General features: G+C 35.9%; 2 protein-coding genes across 10 annotated transcripts; one reads left to right on the plus strand and one right to left on the minus strand.

Annotated features, from left to right (window-relative positions):
* Positions 1-1,177: 1,177 nt before the first annotated feature.
* On the plus strand, positions 1,178-9,648 carry GNPDA2 (glucosamine-6-phosphate deaminase 2). Of its 6 annotated transcripts, none has more exons than XM_048941615.1 (7): positions 1,178-1,280; positions 3,367-3,528; positions 3,838-3,935; positions 4,378-4,560; positions 4,919-5,103; positions 5,184-5,373; positions 8,599-9,648. In XM_048941615.1, exons 2-7 carry the CDS (start codon positions 3,401-3,403, stop codon positions 8,655-8,657), a joined length of 843 nt encoding a protein of 280 aa, XP_048797572.1. In that variant the 5' UTR covers positions 1,178-1,280; positions 3,367-3,400; the 3' UTR covers positions 8,658-9,648. The 6 variants fall into 6 exon arrangements, with proteins under 6 accessions (XP_048797572.1, XP_048797571.1, XP_048797575.1 ...); XM_048941614.1 differs by lacking the exon at positions 1,178-1,280 and adding an exon at positions 2,179-2,308; XM_048941618.1 differs by lacking the exon at positions 1,178-1,280 and adding an exon at positions 2,179-2,308 and having other exon boundaries at positions 5,199-5,373.
* Positions 6,828-26,965, minus strand: GUF1 (GTP binding elongation factor GUF1). 4 transcript variants are annotated; one of them, XM_048941610.1, is made up of 18 exons: positions 26,640-26,965; positions 25,558-25,669; positions 23,970-24,118; positions 23,625-23,705; positions 22,732-22,809; positions 21,663-21,746; positions 21,155-21,219; positions 20,520-20,723; positions 18,867-19,006; positions 17,659-17,782; positions 17,262-17,394; positions 15,739-15,882; positions 15,217-15,350; positions 14,630-14,731; positions 12,984-13,103; positions 11,934-11,970; positions 10,845-11,023; positions 6,828-7,583 (listed from the first exon to the last, which is right to left on the minus strand). In XM_048941610.1, exons 1-17 carry the CDS (start codon positions 26,775-26,777, stop codon positions 10,886-10,888), a joined length of 1,983 nt encoding a protein of 660 aa, XP_048797567.1. In that variant the 5' UTR covers positions 26,778-26,965; the 3' UTR covers positions 6,828-7,583; positions 10,845-10,885. The 4 variants fall into 4 exon arrangements, with proteins under 4 accessions (XP_048797567.1, XP_048797569.1, XP_048797566.1 ...); XM_048941611.1 differs by lacking the exon at positions 6,828-7,583 and adding an exon at positions 11,382-11,436 and having other exon boundaries at positions 10,910-11,023; XM_048941612.1 differs by lacking the exons at positions 6,828-7,583; positions 18,867-19,006 and adding an exon at positions 18,402-18,415 and having other exon boundaries at positions 9,235-11,023.

The raw sequence follows: 26,965 nt of genomic DNA on the forward strand, positions 1-26,965 counted from the left end.
CCCCGGAGTTGGTCCCGCCTTCCCACCAGGTGCTCAATCACTGTTTCAAGCCCTGACTTAGCAATTCTGCTACAATCCTACAGACTTTTGTGCCCAGAAACTTACTATTTCTCTGCAGAAACTTACTACTGCTTTCTCACTGGCCTTGTGCAGCATAATGGTATTATGTTTACACCTTACAAGAAAATGATTTTCCCATCATGTCCACAGTTAAAATGGAAAGTCTACTCATGTAGAAACTGAAATGACTGATGCTAACAACGTATTGGTACACTGCCACCTGGACTGCAATTCATCCGACTATGTATTCATATATTTACTTCATATATACACCTATACTCAGGCTATTTACATTTTCCTGAAAACATTTAAGGTCAGTAAGAATTCAACCACGCAGGACAGATGCCTTATTCTCACCCTAACACTCAGCAGATTGCATTTTCAGGAGTTAGATGTGATAATCCTTTTAGGTTCCCTCTAACTCAGGATATTCTATGATTCTAGAAGAGCAGGCTTGCAGACCATCCATTCTTTTATCAGGCTGCACAGTAGGGCAGACATGAGACAGCATGCTGAGCAAACACCCATATTCAAATCCCTTGTCCTTCACTCTTGCTCCTTAACAACTGTCACTATACCTCTTGCAAAAAGACCTTAAAAAAAAAATAAAATGTGATAGCACTTGAAGCAGGGACACAACTTTCATCTTCAGTCTGCAAAGGACAATTATACATGATATCTTTTATTTCTACCTTTAGAAAGAGTTTCAGTCCATGAAAGACCCTGGGAAAGTCAGGTGGACTACAGACCGCATGCATTCCAACCTAGCTATATCCTTGGAAGGGCCAGAAAGGATCAGTCATTCAAACCACAAAACAAACAGATTAGGAGAGAAGAGAGAGATGAGAAAGGACAGAGATGGAGACCATCTAAAGTATGCACTCTGAAGGGAATAAACTTGAAGTACACCTGAGATCACTGACTGGAATTTCATTCAGCAACATCCCTGAGTACTTCAGAAATATCCCACATGTAGGGGAACTGTTAGGTCGTGGCTTGAACTGGTAACAGAGCACGTGGTGAAGGGATGTGGTTGTCCTAGGAGAACAGGAAATTGTTTGCGCCTGTGCTCCTCACATGACTAGAAGGGGTGGACTCAGGGTGGAGCCACCCTGGGCTCATATAAGAGCCAGCTACAACCAGCAGAGCATCTCCTGGATCTGGGCTCCTTTCTGTAAAGGAGTGCTGTCCATAGTTAGGTGATATCCTCCATCAGCTGGGTGAGTTCAGCTCTTCTTTCTGTGTGTGACTGTGGGCCTGTCTGCAAATACTTTATCTGGCATTACTAAAGATCTGTCAGAAGTAATTCTGCTTCCTTGCAAGTAGAATGCCTGTGGTATAGTGTCACAGTCAGCTATAGAATCATGCATTATGCCTATGTGGCAGCTGATACTTCTAACAATAAGTTAGACCTGATGACTTTCAAGGTGAGGCTGGATGAGGCTCTGGGCAACCTGATCTAGTTGTGGTGTCCCTATTCATTGCAGGGGAGTTGGGCTAGATGGCCATCAGAGGTCCCTTCTAGCTGTAGGGGTTCTATGATTCTAAATGGTTAAGAGCAAGTGCCACTCTTCATAATCTAGTGAACTTTTGAGAAAAGTGTTATAGGAAGAAAAGGTGTGAAAGAAATCAGGTCAGTAACAAGTAATGATATTTTAAAGTTAAACTTCAAAAATCTGTATTTTATTTTAAATTACAGATTTCATCTATCCCTTTGTCTCTATGTGTATCTGCAAGATCCAAACACTACACTAAGGCTTATTTCTGTTGTAAGGTGGCAAATACATCTTCTAAGCTTTGAGCAAATTGTTACTCATTCTTTCTATGTACTTTCATGCAAGTAGTTCTAATGAAATGACCAGCAGACATGCTGCTCTCATACACGTGGGTTGTGATTTCAAGTTTCTCCCCGCTTCCATCAACTCCCCTCAGTTTAATCACGGGGGTTCATGGGAGCTCTAAGGAAACGCCTCTCCCCAAGGCCCCACCGCAACCTAGGAGGAAACGCTGAGCCTCCTACAGGAGTCCGTGCGCCCTCCAAGCGCCGAGCAGAGCCCCGCACCTACGGGAAGCCCCTCCACGTTCCCCTACTGCGCCCTCCAGAGGCCGCTGCCCCCCGCGCATGCGCGGAGCCGCCCGCAGCACGGCGACGTCCGCTCCTCGCCAGGTGCTTCCGGATCGCGTCCGTGCGGGGCGGCGGCTCGGCGGCTGCTGCGGGCGCTCGGCGGTGCTGAGGGGTCTGCCGGGGGTGAGCGGTTCGGCGGTGGGGTGGGCCCGGGGCGTGGCGGTAGCTGCAGGCCCCACGGGGAGGGGGAGGCCGCGGGGCCCGCGCCGGGTCTGCGGAGTGGGGCGGTTCGCCTTTGGCTTCTTCCTGTCTCCAAGTGCGGCCACCGCAGCCTGGAGAAAGCACCGTCGCCCGTCCTCGGGTCGCTCGTCAGTCCCTTAGCATCGCGGTGCCTTCTGGGGTACGCACGGGGATGTAGCGCGGTCTGGCTGAAGTGCCTCCGCCTCGCCGGCAGCTCGTTATCTTTCTCTGCCAAACAGAGCCGTGGCGAACTGTTTTGTTTGAATGCGGGCGGCTGCCACGTGCTGTATCCGCCAAGCATGTAGCTTTAGGTATTCTGTTAGTATGGCTGTACTTAAAGACTCTAAAGAATTAATTACTCCAGTTTGTTTCACGTTGGGTTGTAAAGAAAAATCTTACCTCACTTATGTATTTCCATGACATGTTGAGATTTTAAGTCTGCAACACGTGTATTTTTTGTTTCTGAAGTTAATAGCCTTCTTGAAGTATTCTTAGAAGCAAAAGGAACTTTGTTTATTTCCAGTTTTCTCTCTGAATATGGGAGCGTGGGGTTATTCTGGGTCTTAGTTTCGAAATCTTTGACACTCAGCTGGCTGCAGAAAACAAGATCTAATCTTAGTGTTTATTCTGCTTGAAGGACAAAGCAAACATACTTCTCATTTCTAACAATTACTAATTGGGAAGACTGATGTTCAAGATAGCTCACTTCCATTTTGTCTGAGCTTTATGGGTTTCATATTAAATTAATAATTAAAATGAGAGTTTTAGTAATTATTTTAACAGGAATGTATCATGTGGATTCTGTGACTTGTTTCTTGATTGTCTGACAGTCCAGTTTGAAATAGAACTGCAAAATTGCAGCACGTTTATGCAATGAAGATAACTCCTATACTGATTAAGTATATTACTAAATAATAAAAGGTTTTACTGAATTTTACTGCTTTGAGTTTTACAGCTATTGATGTGATACTTACATTAAAAAAAATAATTGTTTTCTCCAGGTTTATTTTATTGTACAAGCTCTTTGCTGCCATAATGAGGCTTGTTATTCTTGAAGACTATGATCAGGCAAGTGAATGGGCAGCCAAATACATCTGCAATCGTATTATCCAGTTCAAGCCCACTCAAGGGAGGTACTTCACACTTGGCCTACCGACAGGCAAGTTTTATTCAAAGCCTAATAAGTGCCTAAACCTAAAACTGTTTACATCATTGCTAACAAATGCCATATTTAAAATACTGCATTTGCTGAATATACTTCTGGTAATGCTTGAATGTATTTCTCTTGTAGCGTGAAGATGTTAGTCTGCTTTGAAAAGATTTGAGAAACTGGAAAGTAGATGGGGAAATAACAAATTTCTTTTAATTATATTGAAAAGCATTTTAGTAACATCTGCTTATAAAGAGATTTAAATATACTGAAAATGTGTGTGGATACATAGTATAGTAGAAAAACTTTGTTTAACAGGAAGTACACCTTTGGGATGCTACAAAAAGCTGATAGAATATCACAAGAATGGAGATCTCTCTTTCAAATATGTGAAGACTTTCAACATGGATGAATACGTAGGTAAGCTTTAGTGCTTATTTTTTTTGAGAATGCAGCGTATACTTTTTTTTCCTTATTAACTGTTAAAGTGTTTTAACAAAGCACAAGATTACTAGAAATTCTTGAGATTCTGTTAGACTAATGTACCTGGAAGTGTCTTAAGCATATGTTTCTTTCTAGCCATTAGAATGCGAGTAATTAATTAGAGTGAATCCTTGGCTAAATTAAGTGCTTGAAAACTGTTATGTAGCATTTTGACTACATTTGTTAAACTTTTCATATATTTGTAGTGATATTTTGTATCACTAAGAGTATATAGAGAATGTAAACATGTATGGCAACAGAAGTCTTCTCAGTATGAGTACTGCTTTGTCTGACTTCATACTACTCAAGAAAGATTTGTCTTAAATTTAAAGCTGAATAAGTCTTTTAATATGTGAATTTGCATCTTAAATGATTTCAGGACTTCCCAGAAATCATCCAGAGAGTTATCATTCATATATGTGGAATAACTTCTTTAAACATATTGACATAGACCCAAATAATGCTCATATTCTTGATGGGAACGCTCCAGACTTACAGGTGGAATGTGATGCATTTGAAAAGAAAATTGAAGAAGCAGGAGGGATTGATCTGTTTGTTGGAGGTATGAGAAAATGCTTTATGGTTAGTTATGATTGAAATAAATATAATTACTCTTCAGTTGTGATTTTTCAGAACATAGTTAAAATCACTTTTTTCTGTTATAGTCTAAGAAAGTTCTGTGGCTAACAAAGATTTGGTGCAAATACCAGAACAGAATGTGTGGTGTCCAAATTTCTAATGATAATGTAGTTTAAGTTTTGAATGCTTTTTTTTTTTTTTTTTTTTTTGTTTGCGTGTTGAAATGGGGAACCAAGACAAAAGAATGAATCATAAATTTTTCTTTTTATTCTTTTGCAATGTTTGAGGATATTTGTTGACTCGCAGGTCTGGAATGATTTGCTTTCTTTAACTTTGAAAAGGCATTGGTCCAGATGGCCACATTGCATTCAATGAACCCGGATCGAGTTTGTCTTCAAGAACAAGATTAAAGACTTTAGCAATGGACACCATTTTGGCAAATGCTAAATACTTTGATGGAGACTTATCTAAAGTACCAACTATGGCGCTAACGGTTGGTGTGGGTACAGTGATGGATGCTAGAGAAGTAAGAACTTATTTAGTTCTAGTTGCATGTATCTGTTTTCATGACTAGTTTGTGGTGTTATGGGGACTGAAAGTAAAAAGGCTTCTGTTTTGCAGGTGATGATTCTTATAACAGGTGCACATAAAGCTTTTGCATTATACAAAGCTATTGAAGAAGGTGTCAATCATATGTGGACAGTTTCTGCTTTCCAGCAGCACCCTCGTACTATCTTTGTGTGTGATGAAGATGCTACTTTAGAACTAAGAGTTAAAACTGTGAAGTACTTCAAAGGTGAGCACTGAATCAGAAGTTACCTCTATTTAAAAATAACAATTATATGAAGTCTCCTGGCACATCATATAGCTAACATATATTCAGGATACTAAATGTTAACTTCTACATTGTGAGTGGGAAAGTGCTGGAAGATGTAACTTGTGTTCCTTGCATACGAAAATACAGTGTCATTTGATAAATACTTTATTCAAAAGAGATTTTTTTTTTTTTTTCAAGTATTTCCTCTATTTCCCATTTGAAATGATAGTATATAAACTTGCAATTATAACAAATTTTATTTCAACCCTGGTATATTTCATGCTGATTTTATCTTATAATATACTGTCAGTAAGCTTCAACTATGTGAGGCAGACTTGGATGTGAATGGAGGACACTCTTTCTTAAAGTGCAATGGCAATCTGTTTAGACTTTAATGCATTGCACAAACTATGCTTTTCAGATTTGTAGTAGGTGTATTGAGGCAAGCTTTGAGTTTGGGTTTCTTATAGTAACTTAGTGTTTCTGGATGTTAATTATATTTAACTAAGACTGTAGAAGCTCAGCAAAATAGTTTTCCCCCAGCTGTATTAGTACAGAACATGTGGTTGTATTTATTAGCCACCTTTCTTACTGTGTGAATTTTTGTAGTAGTTGAGGCATGTAGCAGCAAGGCTGTCATTGATGATATAATGCTCTAAAAATAGTCTGTAGATAATAGTAAAGTCTGGTGTTAACGTGACTTTATACTGATTTCATTTATAATTCTCACTTTAGATTTTTTCAGTATGTTCTTTGGTACATATCAGGGAGAGGGGGCACTCTTCACACATCACACTGCTAGATAGTACTTAGCATTGTCAAAGATAAACCTCTTAAACTGCTTGGATGGGTGCTAAACACTATCCTGTATCCAAATAAACGAAAGCTCTGCTTAGGGAGTATACAAACTACTCTAATAAAAATATTAGGTATGAATGACACTGATAGTGAACATATCTCCACAGAAAACTAAGGGCTACAGTGTATGAATATGTACTATTTCACCTATTTAATTACCCTATAATGCATACAAAGCAATAGAATTCTCAGATTGTTTTGCCTGGCGTAATTTTCCCTATTCATGTGTTAGTGAAGTTTACTTGGTTGTTTTTCTTTTTTTTAGATGGAGAAATCAGTATTAGTAAAACCTGGGATTATTTCTGAATCTTGATCTCCAGGTTGGATGACTTAGTTCTTAGGAAGCTGGATGGTTCTTGATGACTGCTAATTCTGGTAGCTAGTTACTACAGCTTTTTACCATTTAAGGAAAATCTCAAGGTATCGCATGAAACTTCAAGCAGTTTTTGATAACAAATTGCCACTCTATCAGAAAGTTAGAATAACTTTTACCCCCCCCCTCCCTTTTTTTTTTTTTTCTAACTTTCTGAAACAAATAAGAGAAATGATCCTCTAAGTGTTCTTTTTGCAAAATGAGAGGAAGGTCACCTTTTCCTTTCATTCCTTTGTCACAGAAGAGGGCATAAAAATATCTTCGAATTTACTAGTCTCCAGGAAAGTTAATCTGGGAGTTCTTTTTTACTTCTGCATGCTCCTGTTTAAAACATTTATTTAACCTGATTTGAGTTGAATAGGCTGGAAGATTTTTATGTGAAATAATTGCTTTTGCAGTTATTTCTATCTAGTAAGAGACTTTGCATGTCATCATTTAAATAAGCTTTGTTTCTAACTGTACTTCCAAAACCACTAAAAGGATTTAAATATAACTTTTTCCATATGGCAGTGAGAATACTCTGTAAGCATTTTCACGCCTCCAGGAAGTAAGTGGGTAATTCTCCTTTTCATTTCCTGTTTTTCTAAAACAGAACAGAAAAACAGGAAATGGAATGCTTAAACTTCAGTACATGGCATAGCTGTTTTTCTTTGAATAAAAATGCCTTTTGTATCAAATCCACATTTGGTGTTTTCCTGCTTACTGCCAAACTCATAAGAAACATTACTGACTCTATCTTTCCAATATACATGATCAATAGTTATCCTTTAAGATCTAAGAAACTTTTGTGCTTTAGTCATGTTGATTTCATAAGTTTTTCTTCTTGTGGTTGGATTTTTTTTAAATTATTTATTTACAAAGGTCTGCAGTTCAGTCATTACCTCCAGAAACAAAAACAAGCTGGGTTCTTCAGTCTGTTCTTGATGCTTTGGCTTTCTGGTATGGCTGTAAGGTCCGCCTAGTGGAGAAAAGAATAGCAAACTTGTAAAATACATCAGAAATGAAAATAAAAATAGACTTAATGATTCAGACTTTGAGGTTAGTTTGCCTGCAGGGATGCAGTGTTTGGTGCCAGATACATAATGCAGCAGGGGTATTTATATTCTTTGCTGCAGAATACTATTGAAATGTGCACTTACTGTCAGATATCTTTTATGACTTTTGAGAATATCTGCTTCTAACGTTGCCTATTTCTGAAATTTGTAGTAGTTGAAGCAAATCTTCTGTAGGGTTCTAAACTAGGCTCTTAACAGATTGAGAATGTTGACCAGATACTGTTACCAGTTTGTAAGGTTAAAAAAATGTATCAGTGACTGGATACCATACCTTGGTAACACTTTGTAGGTAACACTTTTACTAAGTTGTAACAAAGTAAACAACATGACTTTTTTTTTTTGATTGATCTTCCCAGCACTTTCCAAAGTTTTCCACAGGAGAATGGGGGGGGAGGTTCTATATAGTCATTAACAGTCTCTGTGCTGCTTGGTTTTGCTTGTCTAGGACCTGAAGGACACTTAGTTACAAAGATACCACTGTGCTAGAACACTATAACTCAAGCTGTAAAATTATTAGTATGTGTAAATCTGATTGTTACAACAAATTCTTGTATGTGTTTCTGTTAAGCATTTATTAAAAGAGAGATGTGTATCTCTCATGAGGTGTTTAATTGATGTGGAATATTTTCATATCTTTTTAACTGGTCTGTTGTCATTGCTGTCTCATTTCTGTTTAGTTTATATGAAGATGGCAACAATATTTAAGTGATACAGGGAAAAATACATAACTAGCATAAATATATATAGTTTTAATTACTCTTGATTTTCAAACTACTTTGAATAGTCATAATCTATCTTTTGAGTGAACTGTTTAAAATGTGTACTTTGAAGTTAGCTCCAAATGTGTGGATAGAAGGACATGTTGGAAAAAGTATATTAAAAATGATGTAAAGCTGGCATTGTTGCTTTCCCCTCAAGGTTTAATGCATGTGCACAATAAACTCGTGGACCCTCTGTACAGTATGAAAGAAAACTGAGAGAAGAATTGAAGAAGAACTGCATGTGGGTCAACAGCAACAGTTTTAGGTAGCAGATGAGTTCACTGCTATGCAATATACTGAAAACTGTTTAAAATGGGAATCCTAGGTACTGTATTCTTTTTTTTAAAAGGTCCAATATGTGTACATTCACATTCCATCTCTATTTGGTGTTGTGCATTTTGCCTTGATATTTATAACTCTGGCTGTTACAGTAACTAAATGGAACAGAACAAATCTGTGGAAGACTGCATGTTATGTAGGGGTGGAGGGGGGTGGGACAGAGCACTTATTTTAGCACAGCAATGCATTGCATCTGCCTGTTAGAGGAAGTGATAGTTTATTTCCAATAATCTGTAATTGTGGCCTCCATTAGTGCAACTACACTTTGCATTTGTATTCCTAGGCAGAATGGTTTTGGCCTTTGTTAAATACTATGGACTTGTAATAGCTGTGCAATTTTTACTATGAAACGTTCTGTTTACATAATGCACACTAAGCTTTTGCACTTGATTGCCTTAAATTTAATCTTACACAAACAGTTTTTGGGCATCTTGAGTCCTGCTGTACAATTCAGGCAAATAAAAATATGAAAAACAGTGCCTAAAACTGCACCCAATTCTTAAAGTGTTATAACTTATTCTGGTTACTTACATTAAATGTTTGCCATAGCACTTTTTCTTCTCATGTGTTTCAAATTACTTTAGGGTTTTTATATTTTTAGTAATTGTGCTTTATATAGAAGGAAAGATCTAAATGTTCCTTTCTGTATATACCTGTTTAATTGTATTGGATGGTGTCATTAAATGCCTAGAATGAGGTTAACTTACAGGAACATGGAGTCTACAAATTCAAATGATAGTGTATTAAAGTCTGCTGTTAACCACTCTGTAATAATTACCTCTTACTGTATCGCTATAAATACTGAACTGTCACAAGGAATGTTATTTCCCACTTTGAATAAGTAAAACTTAAATCTAAATCTATCTTTTTCCAAATTGTTTTGTTTCTGATGTAAAGTGGAGAGATCAAGTATTTTGTCATCTTCGTGTAAGGAAGCGACTAAGAACCAACTGTGCTTTTTATAATTTTTGTGATCCACTGACAGAGCCTAATTCAAAGAATTTAAGTTTTTCACTTAAACAATAATTTGTTTTGTTGCATAGTCTTGTGCTTTTAAAAAAAAAAAAGTGGTTGTCTACAACGTGTTTATGGAAGAGAAGAATTCTTGTTAGTTCAGAACAGACCTTAAACTATAGTATGTATTTGCTGCCTTAAATGATAAAAACAAATTTTGCCACTATCATAAACTGAAATATTTGTTTAAAGTAGGTATAGACTTAACACAACACAAAGTACAAAATTATCTGTTGGACCATACTGCTAGTTGAATTTCTGATTTTGGTATGATAACTTCTTGTTTGTAGACATGCAAAACCCAAAGGTAGTTTGCTCTGAGTAGCCCATGCTCTTATCTTTTCAAATAAACATGAGCAGCCAGGTACTACATAACTGTATTCTAGCCTGAGTCTTGGCATGTGAAATCTGGGTAAGATTCATATACTAGGTCACTTAAGTCAAGTTTTGGTACTTACATCTGTAAGTAACTTACATCTGTTACAAGAGTATCCTTTTGTGTCACTATTACTATAATAGGATGATAAACTTTTCGTAAAGTTTTATGCATAGATTTTCTAGTTTTTTCTAGCTTTTAGCATGTCACTACACACTGAACTTAGGTAGACAGTATGGAAGACGTGAATCAATCTTACTTGCTGAGAAATGTGTAGTTTGTTTTTCCTGTTGTGATTCCCCTCAACATCATTATTTCCTGATGAGAACCTTTAGCAAGTAAAACAGTGTAGCTTGAAATTTTTGTGACTTAAAAAAAACTACTATAATTTTAAGGTATGGATAGACGAACTGTTTTAATAAACTTTTTGACACAGTTGCTGTTCTCCTGCTCTTAACACATTCAAGCTTTTCTATCTAGCTCATGTGAAGTTACAATGAAAGCTTTTAGATGCAGAAAATTCAAATAAAATAGCTTTATTTTCATTATACATTTGTACATTATAATTTAAATACAAAATCTTTTCAATTTATATTCCCATTTAAAATGATATAAACTAAATCAGATGTTCCCTTTCACAGTGATAAATTATACATTAACACAAGTATGCTTACTGTCTCTAAGAAGTTAAGACAATCTGCTGCATAATACTAATTTATTTCTCAGGCTGTCTCTTTAAAACACGTATGAAGGCATCCCTTGGTACTTCCACATTGCCAATTTTTCTCATCAGTCTCTTCCCTTCTGCCTGCCTTTTTAAAAGCTTCATTCTTCTTGTAATGTCTCCACCGTACTATGAAAAGGAAAAATATTTTATTAAGCCTACAGTACTTAATAAACAGGCTTAAATGAGGCTGGTTATATTAGAAAATATCACTCTATACTCTCTACCATTATCCCAAGAGAGCAGTAGTTGAAAAGAAAGGGAGCAAGTGAGCACTTTCATTTATACAACTAAAGGTAGATTAATTCACATATTTTATATACTAAATATTCTTAAATAAGCCTAGATGACATTAGGATAGCAGGATAGAACTGTAGCATACTATGGGCTATTCAAATCCTTGTGGAACAGCAACAGTGTCAGCTTTGATACACTATAGCATCTTGGCTACCACAAGGTGATTACATCCAAATTCATCAACCCTTACATTGTCTGATGGGATGTCATCCAACCTAGGTTCCAATTGGAAGAATTCTTAATAGCTGTGAGAAAAGGATACTTGTTTAATCTCTTCAACTTGTTAAGTTAAGCTATGGCATAATTTTCCTATGGCATTATTCAGCCTTGTTTACCATCAACTATTGATATTTAAGGCCTCCTCTTACTTTCTTACTGAAAACTGAAGTGAAAATCTAATTGCAATCAGTCTATAAAATGCTTTACTATACTTAAATAACCTAAGAAAAAAACTAGGAAATTATGAAGTTACATAAGTGCATGCATATTCTTCAAGTATTATGAGATACTGAGTAGACACATGGAAGAAGTCATTCCTGTTTCTGATCTACTGCAAGCACCAAGTGAAGGTTACGCAAGCTGAATTTAAAAGAAAAAGTTTAAGAGTGTCTGTTAACATTCCACTGACGTTTTGAAGCACAAGCAAAATATGTCTTCATGGGGTTTCTAAGGAAAGATAGGTACATCACAGTTATAAGACTCTTAGGTTTACATGCATTGGAATAAAAAAAAAAAAACTTACACATTTTGCCACAACATTTTTCCTGTAAGCTTTCAATCTGTAAAAAAGAATACCATAAATATTAACACAGCAGAGCAACTCCAGTAGTGAAACTAAACAGCAAGTTGTCAAAATGCTGAGCATCATTTTTATGCTACATTTTTAAAAAGCAACAGAATTATGCCATTTTCATATGTAAACAGAAGATAATGCTTTAAACATGTCAAAAACATTTTAAAGATGTTGATTTACTGTTCTTAATTTGAGAAATATGTCTTAAGGCACGTAATAGACAATACTGTAGCTTTTATGTTTTACCTGCCTGTAACGCTCTACGTTGCTAAAATGATTCATTATAAATATATGCTTTTTTTTTTTTTTAATAAATATATGCTTTTACAACCCACATGCAAACAAATTCCTATCCAATTTTTGCTTGGATAGCCACTTCTGATTACCACAATTTAAATGTAATTTAAAACAGCAACAGCCAAAACATGACATGAAATACAACAACCAAGGAAAAAGTTTGCTTTAAAAGAAGTGTGTGCTGCTAAGAAATAGTTGTACTTGCTGAACTTGCACATTTCCTTTGCAGTAGCACAGTTCAAATAGTTTCTTTTTTTTTTTTTTTTTTTTTTTTGGTTTGTTTGTTTGTTTTTGTGGCAGTGATGAATTATTGTTTTGTTTTTGTTTTTTTTATGACTGCCAAGGAAAGCTACTTCACATCCAGGAAATCATATTCAACAATAAAAAACACCTTTTTCAGTACCAAGCAAGTACATATCAGGGTGACAAGTTATACACTGCCCAATAAGTGTAATGCTGACCACAGGCAATTTAAAATAAAAGGATTATTTTCAATTAATTTTTAATAATTAAGTCCTTATTCATGGTCACAGCTTGAAAACATAGTGTTTGGGTTTTTTTGTAGAAGACTGGGAGTACATACAGAAAAATAGTATTTTACGGTAGATTTGAAGTATTGTAACATGTAGAACCAGGGATGACATTAAAGTTCGTATTTAAAATAGCTTAAATAAAGAAGAGGAAAAGAACAGTTTCACTTACGTTTCCCTTGCAATTATTTTCTTGCCAATAGCAGCCTGGATGGCTATTTCAAATAACTGTCTTGGTATGGTATCTTTTAAACGCTCACACAGGAATTTACCAGTAGCATAGGCTTTATCACTGGAAAAGAAAGTTTTGAGAAGTTAATTCTTTCAGAAACAGTCATGCAATCCCAAAATATATCCAAATGTCAGAGGAAAAATATTAAAAGTATTTATCTTTTTATATTCTTAAACTTACCAGATGATAACTTTACAATGCGGACTTTAATGACCGGTCTCTGTACATTACTCATTTCACACAAACAAGTGATAAGACTACACTAACAGAAGGTTTTCATAAAACTGTTAAATGATGTTTGTAATAAATATTCTGATAATCTATCACACTGAAGCTTTATTGAAGAATTTCACAGCTTCAAATGCTATTTTTTTTTTAAACTAGAAGCTCAAGGGGGTGTTTTATTGATTTCAGACATGAAAGGTCAAAGATCGACATATCACTGAAGCATTCTCAAAATATCTTTTTATACAACAATGAAATTCTTTTTTAATCTACTCTAGCAGTCTGTAATAAAAAAAGTTATCCAATTACATTCAGCATCTGCATATACTGCAGATTTTGGAGAAAAAAAGTGACAAAAGGTCAAAAGAAGCTATAAAATTGATACTTTCATAAACCACTGAGAACAAGTGACTCTTTTCTCTAAAATGTTCTCACTTAATGTTAAAGCAATCATTCTACAAGGTTGGCCACTCCATTTTGCATCTTTCCAATTTGCTGAATGTATATTTATTACATTGCTAAACTGCATACTTATTAAAAACACATAAATCAAATATACAGTAGAGATTTATTCTTCTCCTCTTGCACAGTTATTTTTCTCAAGAAGGTAAGAGTTTCATTTTCCTACTCTGACCTTTAATTCTGAAATCCTGCAATTTAGTTAAAGTATACATAAATACATTAGATAATATACTAATTTATTTATTTTTACAAGATAGTGTTTGAATAAAGACAAAAAAAAAAAAAAAATTAATATTAGGATCACTAAAGAGATTGTGAAGCTATTTAATGGAGACTAACACAGACTTCATAACAAAAAAACCAAGGGGAGAGACTGGAAGATAGAAAGGCATTATTTTCACCAGCAAATGAGTAGTTCCTGAGAAACTCATGGAAACTGAATCATTTTAGCAAACAGTTTCTGAGACTATTACAGTCAATAAATATTTACATTTTCCTGGTACTCTAGCTAAAGACAAGATAACAGAAAGCTTGTACAGAATAGGGATTATTGGAGGCATAAAAATAAAACTTATCCAGTTTTTTAGTAGTATACACCGTAAACAATTCATAGCACATCTCCTGGACTGGTTAGCCCTTAATTTTTTTCCAACACCTTAAAAGGCTGTCAGTTCGCATTTATATGTGCACCTCCTCCTTCCACATTAACACGGGAACATTATATTTAGCACTTAGCTTTCCTACTATAAAATGCCTTTCTATTTCAGATCTTCTCTGGAAGTCGGTCGTTTGGTGAAATCTCAATGCTAATTTCCACATGCATTCATCATTCATATTTATTCACAATGAAAACATGCTTAACTTTTAGTCCTTTGGAATAGAGAATCCCGTCAACCTACTTGTGTATGATAGTTGCCAGTTCTTCAATTGGATTTCCATTTATAAGAATATCCATTTTGATAAGATCTGCTGGCTGGTAACCTGCATCTTCATAATCAAAACTAAACAAAGCAATTTAGAAGTCAGTGACTATGGTATTCTGCATTCATTGTTCCATAAATCTTAAGCTTTGTAAACAATTAACAGAACACTTGAACTTCATGTTAAAATAGGAGCACAGATTTGTAAAATCTCTCAGTATGACACCATTATTCAAAAGTGGGCTCAACATTTCTGTAAATTTTGTCTCCAAGTAAGCAGGACACATCATCTGCTGCAAGGAAAATCAGATATCCACATATTTACTGCACTCTCTTAAGAAGTTTATTCAAATACTTGTAAATGCCACTTGGAAGTTCCTCAAAGTTCCCTTTAACAAAGGGATGAGCATCCTGTCAAAAATGTCAAAGGAATGCAACACTAATACTGCAGCACTATCATAAAGGAATATCCTTTTTTTGTGCCCTTCCATACTTCTCAGATATTTTTTCATTTCTTCCCCTCATGGGAAGGGGGAAATAAGAAGAAAGAAAGAGAATGTATTTACCTTGCATAGCCAGAAGACAGAGACTTAAGGGCATCATAAAAATCCACCACAATTTCATTCAATGGAAAAAGGTATTTTAGCATAACCCTATGTTCATCAATATACAACATTTCTTTCTGGACTGCCCTACGATCCTAGACAAATAAAAATTGTTTCAGTTCCCCTTGAAAAATATTTTTTATAAATAACACACAAAGCAGATCTTACAGTCTTGCTGCAGATTCCTTTCCTTCGAGAAAAGAAATCTAGTTATGAACTCTTCTAGTACACAGTGCTAAAGCAGGTACTTTACTGTCACTGAGCCAGAACACTAACTTTCAGTGTAAGGACTGTGTAGCTCAGGAGTAATTTTGCATTTATTTTAAACACACAATTTGAAATATTTACTTTCTTTTAAAAATATTAAGAATTATTGTCAACCATCATCTATTATACTATTATCTAGTATCTTCTGAGGTATGATAAGTAGAGTTTAAAAATGCAAGTGACAAAAACTAAAACAGCATACCACAGTATACTAACCTGACACAAAACAATTATTTTCCTAATATATTCCTGAGGTGTTACAATAGTGCCAAGAACAGTTGGCTCCAGATATTCAGACACTGAATGTTTATCAGGAAATTGAGCAGGGTTGATAATAGTAATCTCTGAATTACCATACTCCTGAAAAAAAAAAAAAAAAAAAAAAAAAAATCCAACATTTTTCCTCTAGTCGCTTTGTAAGCATTTTATCCAATGAATTTCCATCTGTCTCTTGTCTGCTGGGCAAGGATATTCCCTATTACTTTACCCTGATAAGGCTTCTTCATCTCCTTACATATATCCTTACCCTTATATAAGGCACAGCTTCAACACAAAACCTGTTCCAATTATTCTGTAGCTTGATGATGTCGAGGGTATTTTTCTGTAAGCAGCACTTCAGGTTCAATCTCCTTTACAAGTCAAAATGGATTCTGAAGTTTTTGATTCCTTTGCAAGTGTTCCCATCACCTACCTTTTCCAGTCTAACATTCCTTCAGGGGCAGGAGCTACCATTCTGGAGTAAAGATGCAAGGAAAGTCATGTTTCTTACTGTATGCATACAATATCTCTGCACATCAAAGCAAGTGATTATTTTACTTCCACTAGCAAGGCAGTGTTTCTGAACAAGGACCCAACATCGTGCACTGTTCGAAAACCTGAAAACTTGGTTCTGGTGTCTCAGATCAGCAATCTAGAATCATTTATGCCACAAAGGTGCCTTATTTCATAGCAGGCATGCTGCCTAGGGAAGAAACCACAATAACTGTAAAGGAAAAAAAGGTCTGCATCTCATATCTTGCAGGTAATGCAACTTCTCTTGCACAAATTTGGAATGTCCAAGCTTTCTACAGTGTTTAGAAGAACATGTTAAGTAATGAATCTGCCTATTTGCAGCCTCCTTTGTCCAGCTTTCTCTCAAACTCAAAACACAGGAATTTTAACTGCAATCAGTTCAATAAGCTTTACAAATGGCTGTTTCACCAACAGTTTTGTTCAAAACCACTTCGTTTTTATCAAAAAGCGTCAAATCTTCACTAATCCCCATCAGTCTACAGTAGCATTACATTCTATTCCTAAAAGCACATATTTTCTGACAGATAAAGTTTGGAAGATGCCATGGTTTAAATCCAGCAGGCAGTTAAGTACTACATAGCTCTTTGCTGAGGAATGGGGGAGAGAATCAGCAAAAAAAACACAAATCAGGACTCATGGGCTGAGATAAAAGCTATTTACTAAGACAGAAAAGGAAGAGGTATTTTACATAGTGTCCTTTATTCCCATTATCAAGGACAAGGGCAAGATATTAAAAAAAAAATCCAAAACAAAAGCGAGCGCTTAAAGTGGAAAGCAGAAAGAAAGTCAGTATTCTTAGAAAAAGAAAAAAAAAAAAAATCCACAAATGAAATAAGTTTCAAGTTGCATATCAGTAATTCTAATGTTTATCATAAAATACTGTACCATTCTACATTTCTGAACTGTAGATGTTTTTAAAGGAGGCTTTTAAGTTGCTGTTTACATACCTTTATCAATTTTGCTGAGGAAAGAACAGCTTTATATGGAACAGTAGGTGCAGTCAAAATAACAGATGTGTTATATTCTTGCTCCAAACGTTGATTAAAAACTTCCATATGCAAAAGACCAAGAAAACCCAACCTGGGAAAAAATAATCATATTGGTCAAATATTTGTTGGTCACTCCGGTATGTTTATACTGCTAGTCTGGCATTATCAGACACAGCAAAGAACCTCTAAAAGCCAAAAAATATCAATCACAACAAATCGCAGAATATATGTGAATGTAGAACAAAAGAAAATACACTACTTTTCGTCTTTACCTATCATTAAGTTGAATTACACTCCTAATCTTGAAATAACTTCAATTTTCGATTGACATATGAAAATAACATAAAAGCCTCACCTCCATCCAGCTCCTAAAGCAAGGCTACTGTCACGATGAATAGTGACGCTGGAATCATTCAATGTCAGCCTTTCCAAAGCACTTTTAAGATTATTATATTCTGTTTGATCTACAGGATACATTCCTGTCAAAACATATGACAGAGAGATTCTGTGATAGAGCTAGATCTACTACATACTTATCTTTATAGTACGAGCAGTAATAAACAGTAACAATAATAAAAACCAGAAATAGCTTGCTTTCTGTTAATTTGACTCTTTCAATCTGTTTTTTTTTTTTTTCCTAAAACCTTATTAAGGTAACATTCAATTAAAAAAACAAACAAACAAACAGAAAAAACAGAAATTAACATTCAAACCATAACTGTAGGCATACTGTACTCATCTACTTCTTCACAGCTGTGAAAGATGAGTATACTAGTAAGTATAACCATTTTCTTGTAGGTGTACAGTGTAGCCACATAACTTAAGCATTAATAAATAAGCAAACGTCACTGAGACGCTCCTTCAGCAGGTAAGAGTACACAGGAAGAAGAAAAAAAAAAAGTGCCATATCAACATTGCTAATATTTCCTTTTTCTTTTTTTTAAATGAATATTAAAACAAATAAAAACAGTTGTCAGTGTAATTACTACTTGAAATAGGTTCCACTTTTCACATCACTGTGCTCCGATAATGCACAGGAAGCAGCACACATGCACACACACACAAAAAAATCCACACTGTTTACAGGATTACACTTACCCCTCCTACGTTCACTGGCAGCATAATATCCATGACAAAAATTAAGAAAGTTCTCTCAAAACTGATCAGGAAACTGAATAACAGAATTTCTTTCTAAAGCCATCTTCCATAGCATGTGTAGTAGTTCACTAAAGGTGGCAGCAACAGTCTAACAGAACTAATGATTAATAAGGACTTCATTTTTGAAAATGTTAATCCTTCTTTTCTGGATACAAAGAAAGAAAAGCACTGGAAGAATATTAGAAGCTAGAAACATACCTTAGTATTGCAGTCATCTAAAGCCAGTCTGCAAGAATCTTGCCTGCTAAGTCGTAAAGAGCTATATAAACAGCACGTGTCTCTCTAGCTTAATTTCAGTGAAATTCTAATCCTCACAACTCTTAAATACATCTTAGAAGCTCTAATAGTTCTCCTGCTCTTGCTACTGAAAAAAAATGATTCCTTTTTAGTTAGTTTTCTCCTCACCTGCAAAAACCATTGGCTTCGCTGACTTAAAGCCAGGCAAAGGCTCCACTGGCTGTTTATACATAAACAGCGTGTCTCCTATTTGGGCTTCTGTTACTTCTTTCATTCCAGCAATCAGGTAGCCCACCTGTCCAGCATATCTGAATAGAATTGGTATTATACAGACACTTCTTGGCATTATGAATATTTCCACTGTTTTTCCCCACTTCACTCAGCCCAGTTGGAAATTCAAATAAATTACCCCCCATGAGCCCATAAACAGTCCAAAAAGCCACATTTAAATTGTTTCTTCACTGAGTTGCAAATTTTGTCTCAAGGGACAAACCATCTGTTGACTCACATAACTGTAGTTTTGTTAAACAGACACAGTCAGCTCTGGATTTTTAATACTGTGCTACTCTCAGTTTGAGAGTAGAAGAAAGAACTTGAGAATCTACGACAGAAGATAGAACAATTCTCAGCTACCACCACAGCAACTTTCACATGTTAAATGGGAGAAACAACAAAGACAAATAACCTCTACCAGTATATTATGCTGTTAGGACAGGAACCCGTGGTAGATGGAAAGAGTGTACTAGTTTTGGCTGGAATGGAGTTAATGTGCTTAACAGCAGCCTCATATAAAAGCCATGTCTTGGATTCATAACAAAAATGGTGTTAATACTGCACCAGTTTCTAAGCTGAATAGTGCTTGCACAGCGTGAAGGCTTTTTCCATTTCTCACTCTACCCCTCCCAGCAAAGAAGCTACAGGCTGGCAGCTATCACAGTCATGTCAGCAGACCCAAACTGACCAAAGGCATATTTCATACCATATAATATCACTCTCAGCAATAAGAAGCGTGTCATCTCTTCAAGGTAGCTGCTGTTCATAGACTGCCTAGATACCAAGCTGCTAGCGCATGTTGGTGGATGAATGGCTTTGCATCAAATTTTTTTCCCCCTTTTTTTTCTTCACTTGTTAAACAGTCTTGATCTTGACCCACGAGTTTTTCCTTACTTTTGTTTTTCCAGTTCTCTCTCACACTCCACTGATGCTAGAGGAGTAAGCTAGTGGCTGTCTAAGTATTTAGTTTCCAGCTGGATTCAATCCACCACACACACAATAATGTAGTCCCTCACTGAAGAGCTTCCCAAAAATGTCATTAAAAAGTACGTGGATGCTAACTGATAATGCCTCTTCACTAATTCTGGTATACCTGATTTTCTTCTCACTGCTGCCATGACGAGATAGTTTATGGAAGCTGTTGCATTCATGGACTTAAAAGTTTTCCACCCTCAAAATATGCTGCAGCAATAACTAAGATGAAGCCCCATTCCCTTCCACTCTGAAACAAGGTAGTTCCTAGAAATAAATTGGACAGCTGAATATCAAAAGCTAGTCTTAAGAACTAGCTGTCCAGATGTTTCATATGCTAAGTATACATCAATAAAAATGACTCCCTCCCACCAGCTGTGCCCAAAAAGCAGTCCCCTAAAGTTTCTGTCTCAGGATGACATTGAGCACTTAATTACAAATAATCATTACAATCCAAAAAAAATAAAACAGCCTCTACCACTCAATCAAAAAAGTAAATAAGTAAATGAACAGAAACAGATTTGATATCTTACATCAACTTATGATTTGTTCAATTGAAAGAAACATTTTACTTACAGTTTGTGTGTTGGCTGTTCGTTTGGCGTCAGAATTCCTACTTCATTAACTTCATATCTTTTATTTGTATGCGCAGACACAATTTTATGCCCTTTCTGAATCTCCCCACCAAAAATTGCAATGTTAGCTATGACACCTCGGTAGTGGTCAAAGGTGGAGTCGAATACTAAGGCTTTCAAGGGATCAGTAGTATTAAATTGAGGTCTATCACAAAAAATTTAAAACAATTATTAAAACAATAAGAAGATCGTTTTCCATTCAATATCAAATGAATGAGCACCCCCCACCCTTTGTGTCTAAGTAGAAGCTATATGCTTACAAAAATATCACTCCAGTAGCTCACCTCTCTTTTTCCATTTCAGACTGAATTCATTTTCCTTCCCCGTTTCTTAAGAACAAACAATTCTTCTCTACTGATACTCATTACTGTTTTAAGAATTTCAGCAGATATACATTGATTTATTTTAAAGATCTCAAACCTGAAGGGTCATTTTCTCTGATTTGCAATTCAAAGCTAACTTTTTCAGCTCAGAAACTAGATTTACCCCACACCTACTACCGAGATACTGTATAAATGCAACTTATGGTCTCCTAGACATCCTTACAAGACATCATAAGTAAAATAAATAACTTACGGTGGAATCTTTTCAATGACCTTCTCAAGAACTTTTTCAATATTTGTCCCTTGTTTAGCAGAAATCTAAAACAAGCCCAACAACAATTTTATAAGACATGTGTCTTAGACTCATTCAGTATCTATAAAAGTGTCAACCTTCTCTTGTAAGTAATTTTGGTGGCAGGAGAGAACATTATTCATATAAATACTCACTATTATGAAATACACATTTGATTATAAATACCCATTACATGATTTCTCCACCTTATTGTTACAGTAAAAATGAAAATAATTTAGAGGATCCACAAGCAAAAAAAATTTTATATGATGCCATTCATCATCACACATTACAATTTTTAACTGAGAATTATTTTTCAGGAGACAAGATCTAAAGAAATTCATACAGCACATCATATGAAAACAGACAGAAAACACCCTGCTGAATTATTATGTAGCTAATGAAAGATTAGCATACGAAGTAGATACAGGTGTACAATCAGACACTATAAATCTTGAAGAGATCTTACCCTTATACATTCATTAACAGGGATATCAAACAGCTTCTCAATTTGTTTTTCAACTCTTTCAGGGTCTGCATTCTTTAAGTCAATCTGAAAAACAACAAACAACTAAATGTACAGGCCATGACATCTTACATACGATCAAGAATTGTAGCTCTCCAATGTGCAAGTGATGTTTCCTTACGTCTTTTCTCAAATACTAAAGATTTTCAGGAAAAGATACGTATCAAGAATTTTTCAGTACTATGTCTTGGTGCAAATAATTTATAGAAAATTGGACATGAAAGGCTACTTTGCAAGTCTAAAGTAAGTTCAGCTACTAAGTGGAAACAAATTGATAAATTAAATTACAGGCCATTACTATAAAGTTCCAATCAATCATTTTAGAAAAAGTCTTCCTTGCTTGATTATAGGAAGGATCCCTGTTGTAATTATTTTTTGTTAAGAACTTTTATCCAAGAGCTGGTAAAATCTTTATTTTACAAAGTATTTTCAAAGCACAAATGCTACTTATGCTGTTTATGGTAGAAAACTAAGTACAATATATTAACTACATTCAAACTAAGTAATTTTGTTATTCCAGTCACACAGATTACAAAAACTGTAAAAAACAATGTATTTGGGTTTTTTTTTGTAATTAAGTTTACACTGTTTATATTGAGCTGCTACTCCAGTGTGTTATCTTTAACACATGGAAGAATACAACAATCATCCTTGCAAGAACTTCTGTAAAGTTACTTTTGTAAAAACCCACTTGAATATTCCCCAGAATAAAAACCAAAAAGGAAGACGACAAATGGTTCAGATATCAAGCCATTTTACACAATGCTTCTTAACTCGATTCACCAAACAGATTCCATAAATAATTTTTCATTGTTACTTACAAAAATGCTAGTACACGTATTTTATGAAAAGTAGGAATTCCCAGCAATCATTAAAATATTAAGAGACAACACGTTGCTACATACTTATTAATTTTTCATTTTATGCTCCTATTTGAAGATTACTAAGAAAGTTATCTTCTATATATTTATACAACTCAAATGTTTAATTTGAAACACTACAATTTCATTACCTTGTTTACGACAGGAATTATTGCAAGTTGTGCTTCAAAAGCAAGATAGAAGTTTGCCACTGTCTGAGCCTGAATACCCTAGAAAACACACATCAAAGAAATCAACATGGAATCTCTTGTTTCTTTTTAGGCATATTACACGCCATAGAGAAAGTAACCATCTAAGTACTCTGTGAGAATGTATCCTTATTTAAAATCCTGATTCTATAATCCTCATATTACACTGCAGTAACTGACTTGTCAAAATGTTTTAGCAGCATAAAAATAAAAGTACAACAGATCTTTGATTTCAAAACCCTCTTAGTACACAAGAAGTTTATGAAATTTGCATGGATATCATTTTATGAACATTTTACTCCTGAAATATCAGTCAAGAAATTATTGATCTATTGATTTTAAAACTTGTGATGTTTTCTGAATTTTTGAATTTATTCACATTTGGCTTAGAGTTTTACTAATTTTTAATTTGGCCAATACTTTAATGTTGCCGTATACATATTACAGTCAACTAGCTAAACCAAGTGTGCCTGAATGAATGATCACACTCCAACAAGAAAATGAAGGTAATCAAAAGCATACAGTGAAACAGCTGTAAGCTCTCCAGATTGCCACTTGTAAAGTTCATGCAACGTAGAAAGCATCACCTGATTCTCCATTACTTCAGTGCTTCTGTTTCTATGGTATGGCACCACAGCACCTATTAAAAGGCAAGTGTTCGTCTGTGGCTTTTTTTTTTTTAAACTCCTATTAGTCTTCTGGAACACTAATACTTTTATGGAGCTAGACTACTGCAAAAATACTAATGGAAAGGTTAAAACATACTGAACTCCTCTCTAGCTTATTTAAAGAAATTGCTGAAATTCCAAGGAGAAAACAAAAATTAAGAACTGCACCTCATTGGCATCTACTACAAGTAGGACACCTTGGCAGGCAGATAGTGACCGTGAAACTTCATAGCTGAAATCTACGTGGCCCTGTGGAGAAAATTAATATTCATAATTTCATATATTTCTGGAGTCCTTTGCAAAGATATCTACATTATGATGGTTTTGTTTGTGTATCTGTTCATCCAAAACATAATTCTTACCAAAAGAAATAAAATAAAAGGAAAGAACACATTGAATAAACACAAGTCAGAAATCGGCTAAGTCCAATTTATAAATATAAAGACATGCAGCTCTGTGTGAATGAAACACCCCCTTTGCACTTATTGGTTATTATTTTTTTAATTAACTTACTGGTGTGTCAATAAGATTTAAGAGGTAGTTTACTCCTTTGAAATTGTAAAAGAGCGATGCAGACTGTGCTTTAACTGTAATTCCCCTTTCACGTTCCACTTGCAGTTTATCCAGTACTTGTTTGTTACGGTCAGTTTTAGCAATTGTTCCTAAGATCAAAAAAACAGTTTTATTATCTCATTTAGAATATTAGCTCTCCAAGTCAGCAATTGCTGAAAATAGTACTAACAGGCAGAAAATGTGACTTGCAGCAGCAAATCTAGTTCTTCCACTTGATTAAGGTAAATTTTCATTTGAAAATAAATTGATGCTTCAACTCTTTAACATTTGTTAAATGGGCTTTTATCTACGAAGTTACAGAAAACACTTTCCTGAATAAGTATAATACAAAACACTACGCAAGTCTAAATTAATGGTCCAGAAGTTCCTAAGTAATTCTGACATTTAAGGAAAATTCAACCCTTATCATGGGAGAACAGCTCTGTGGTTCCAACCAACACCAATCTCAAGGGCAAAAGAAGTATTATCATGGAGTTTGACAGACCTGAATTCAAAATTCCATTCTATCACAGGCATCAGGTAAAACTGCCCACAGTGAAACACAGAAGGCAATAACAAAGAATAACTTCTATCAAAAGCTTCTCACCAGGTTTTGTTTTGCTAACTCCTGTAAAGAGAAAAACAAAACTCTTCCAAAGGGTATTTCTGAGTAGTTAAGCTCTGCTCTGAAATTGGCCTCCGCTTGGAAGACACAGAAGTTGCTTTACAACTTACCACAGAGAGCCCACTAAGGTAATCTATGTCTCCCTCTTCCAATTTGAAATTGAAGTCTAATTTTCCCAGTCAGCTGTAGTTTTGAAGACTCTCCAGCATTTCTGCATCACTTTTACTTAAAAGGAGATAGTTTTCCTTACTCTCAGCAACACAAAAATTAAAACATTGAGGACAAAGATCTAGAGGATGACAAATACCTCTGAAGTTGAACATAACACAACTTTGCTAACATTTTAGGATAAAAGAAAGAGTAAATCCACAGAGCAACTGAGAATCCATAAAACTCACACTAGCAGTTATTTTACCTACTAAATCAAAATAGAGCTGAAGATTTCTAAAATTTACTATGCAGCACTATATCAGCTTCAGTAATAGCAAGCTTCACCACCAAGAAAGGCAGTTCTATATGGCTTGCTCAGAAGAGAAGGATACACTGTTACCTCCTTATAAGTAAAAATAGTTGAAGTTCTTTCATTTCTATCACACTTTTGGAAAGTATTCTGTCCAGAATTTCTAGGTCATGACAGTCCTTCTGTCCATACCAGAAACTGGCAGTAAGCCTCAAAAACATGTTCTCTTTGGTTTATTTCCAAAATACATTCCTTTATTGAGGGAATTACACAGTTTCTTAACTCTACTTACTGACAGATTTCAACATGAATAAGAAAACATATTAACATCTGTAGCACTGCACAACTGGAAGCCTAGAAGCAACCTGACAGCAAAAGAGCAAAGAGATTAGAAAGTTTAGTAATAAAGCTACTGAAATGTACACATCAATAGAAGGTAGTAAAGATGAAAAGAGAACACTTACCTGTAATTTCCAGCAATCTGTCTGCTAGTGTGCTTTTGCCATGATCTACATGAGCTATAATACTGAAGTTTCTTATGCTTTCAGCAGGATATGCTGACATATCTATTTTCTCCTGAAAAACAGAAAGTTTCTTTTCACAAACCACAGATACAATCTCTGTGTACAGTCTGACTAAGCCTTTTAAAGAGAAATTATTCTTCTCTCTAGAAGAGGCATAGTTAGAAGACCCTAAATGGTTGCCAGTGTTCAAAATGCTAGTATTTTCTTTTAGCCATGGATACACATATACTTGTTATGACTCAAAATCAGTATGAAGCAAAGCATTGTGAAAGTTACTACATTCTTATGAACACAGGCAGTTGGAAAACTTAACACAGTTTAGGTCTGTTAAACTACTTAAGACAACTTGATCTGGGGGACTATAAAGCTAAAGACATCATTCCTCCCAAGCAAGAACTCTGTGGCATTACCTGGCTTTCAGGCAGCAGTGCCAATTACATAATAAGGAGCACTCAGACTTCACAGAAAAGAAAGCAGTCTGTTTTGGCTAAATTAAAAAAAAAAAAAAAAAAAAAAAGTAGAAAACACCTGACTTCCTAAGATCACACGCAGAAAGGTCCAGCACTAACTTCTCCTTATGTTATTCGCTCAAAAAATTTTGAAGAAAGGTGGCTTTGCCAGGAACCACAAAACTCCCAGTAACAATACCACCCTGCTGAAAAACTCTGACTCCTAATTTTAGCGACACACAGCTCCTCTCCCACCATATTATGCTTGCAACTTTAAGCCTGGCAGAGAAAAGAGAAAGCCCCAAAATCTTTGTAAGCATCAAAGCACTGATTAAACCGACTGATTAATCCCCGACAATGCGTCGGCTTGGAAGAGCAAGTACTCCCACTACCAGAGGAACGCAAATGCTCCTATGGGAAAAAGCACTGCTCGTGAACATCTGTCTGCAAGGCCTTCCTCCTATACACATGGCCACCGAAGTTGAGGGCCGCAGCAGCAAGCACTCCCCGAGATGGCTAAGCGCCTCTGCAGACTGCATGATTCAGAATTAGGGACACGCGAAGCGGAGTCACCTTGTCGCGGGAGCTGTAGAACCGCTGGCAGGCCTCAAGACCCGTGGGCAGCCAGACCGGAGGGCCCCGAGGGGCGGCCACAGGGCAGGGCCAGAGCAGCCGGACCCACCACGAGACCGTCCTGCCGGTGAGAGCCATAGCGCCGGGGCTGGATTCACCCCCTCACAGCGCGAGCCTCAGTCCCATCGCAGCCCGCTGCCGCTCCCCTCACCGTTCTCTCCGCGTTCTATTTCACGCTGCCCGCCCGGAGGCACCAAACTCCCGCGGTGCCCCGGAACGTCGCTCCGCTCATTCCACGCGCCGGAAGCGCCTCCAAGCGGCGCCGG

This window comes from Lagopus muta, chromosome 4 (assembly GCF_023343835.1).
Source record: "Lagopus muta isolate bLagMut1 chromosome 4, bLagMut1 primary, whole genome shotgun sequence".
In the NCBI taxonomy this organism is placed as follows: domain Eukaryota; kingdom Metazoa; phylum Chordata; class Aves; order Galliformes; family Phasianidae; genus Lagopus; species Lagopus muta.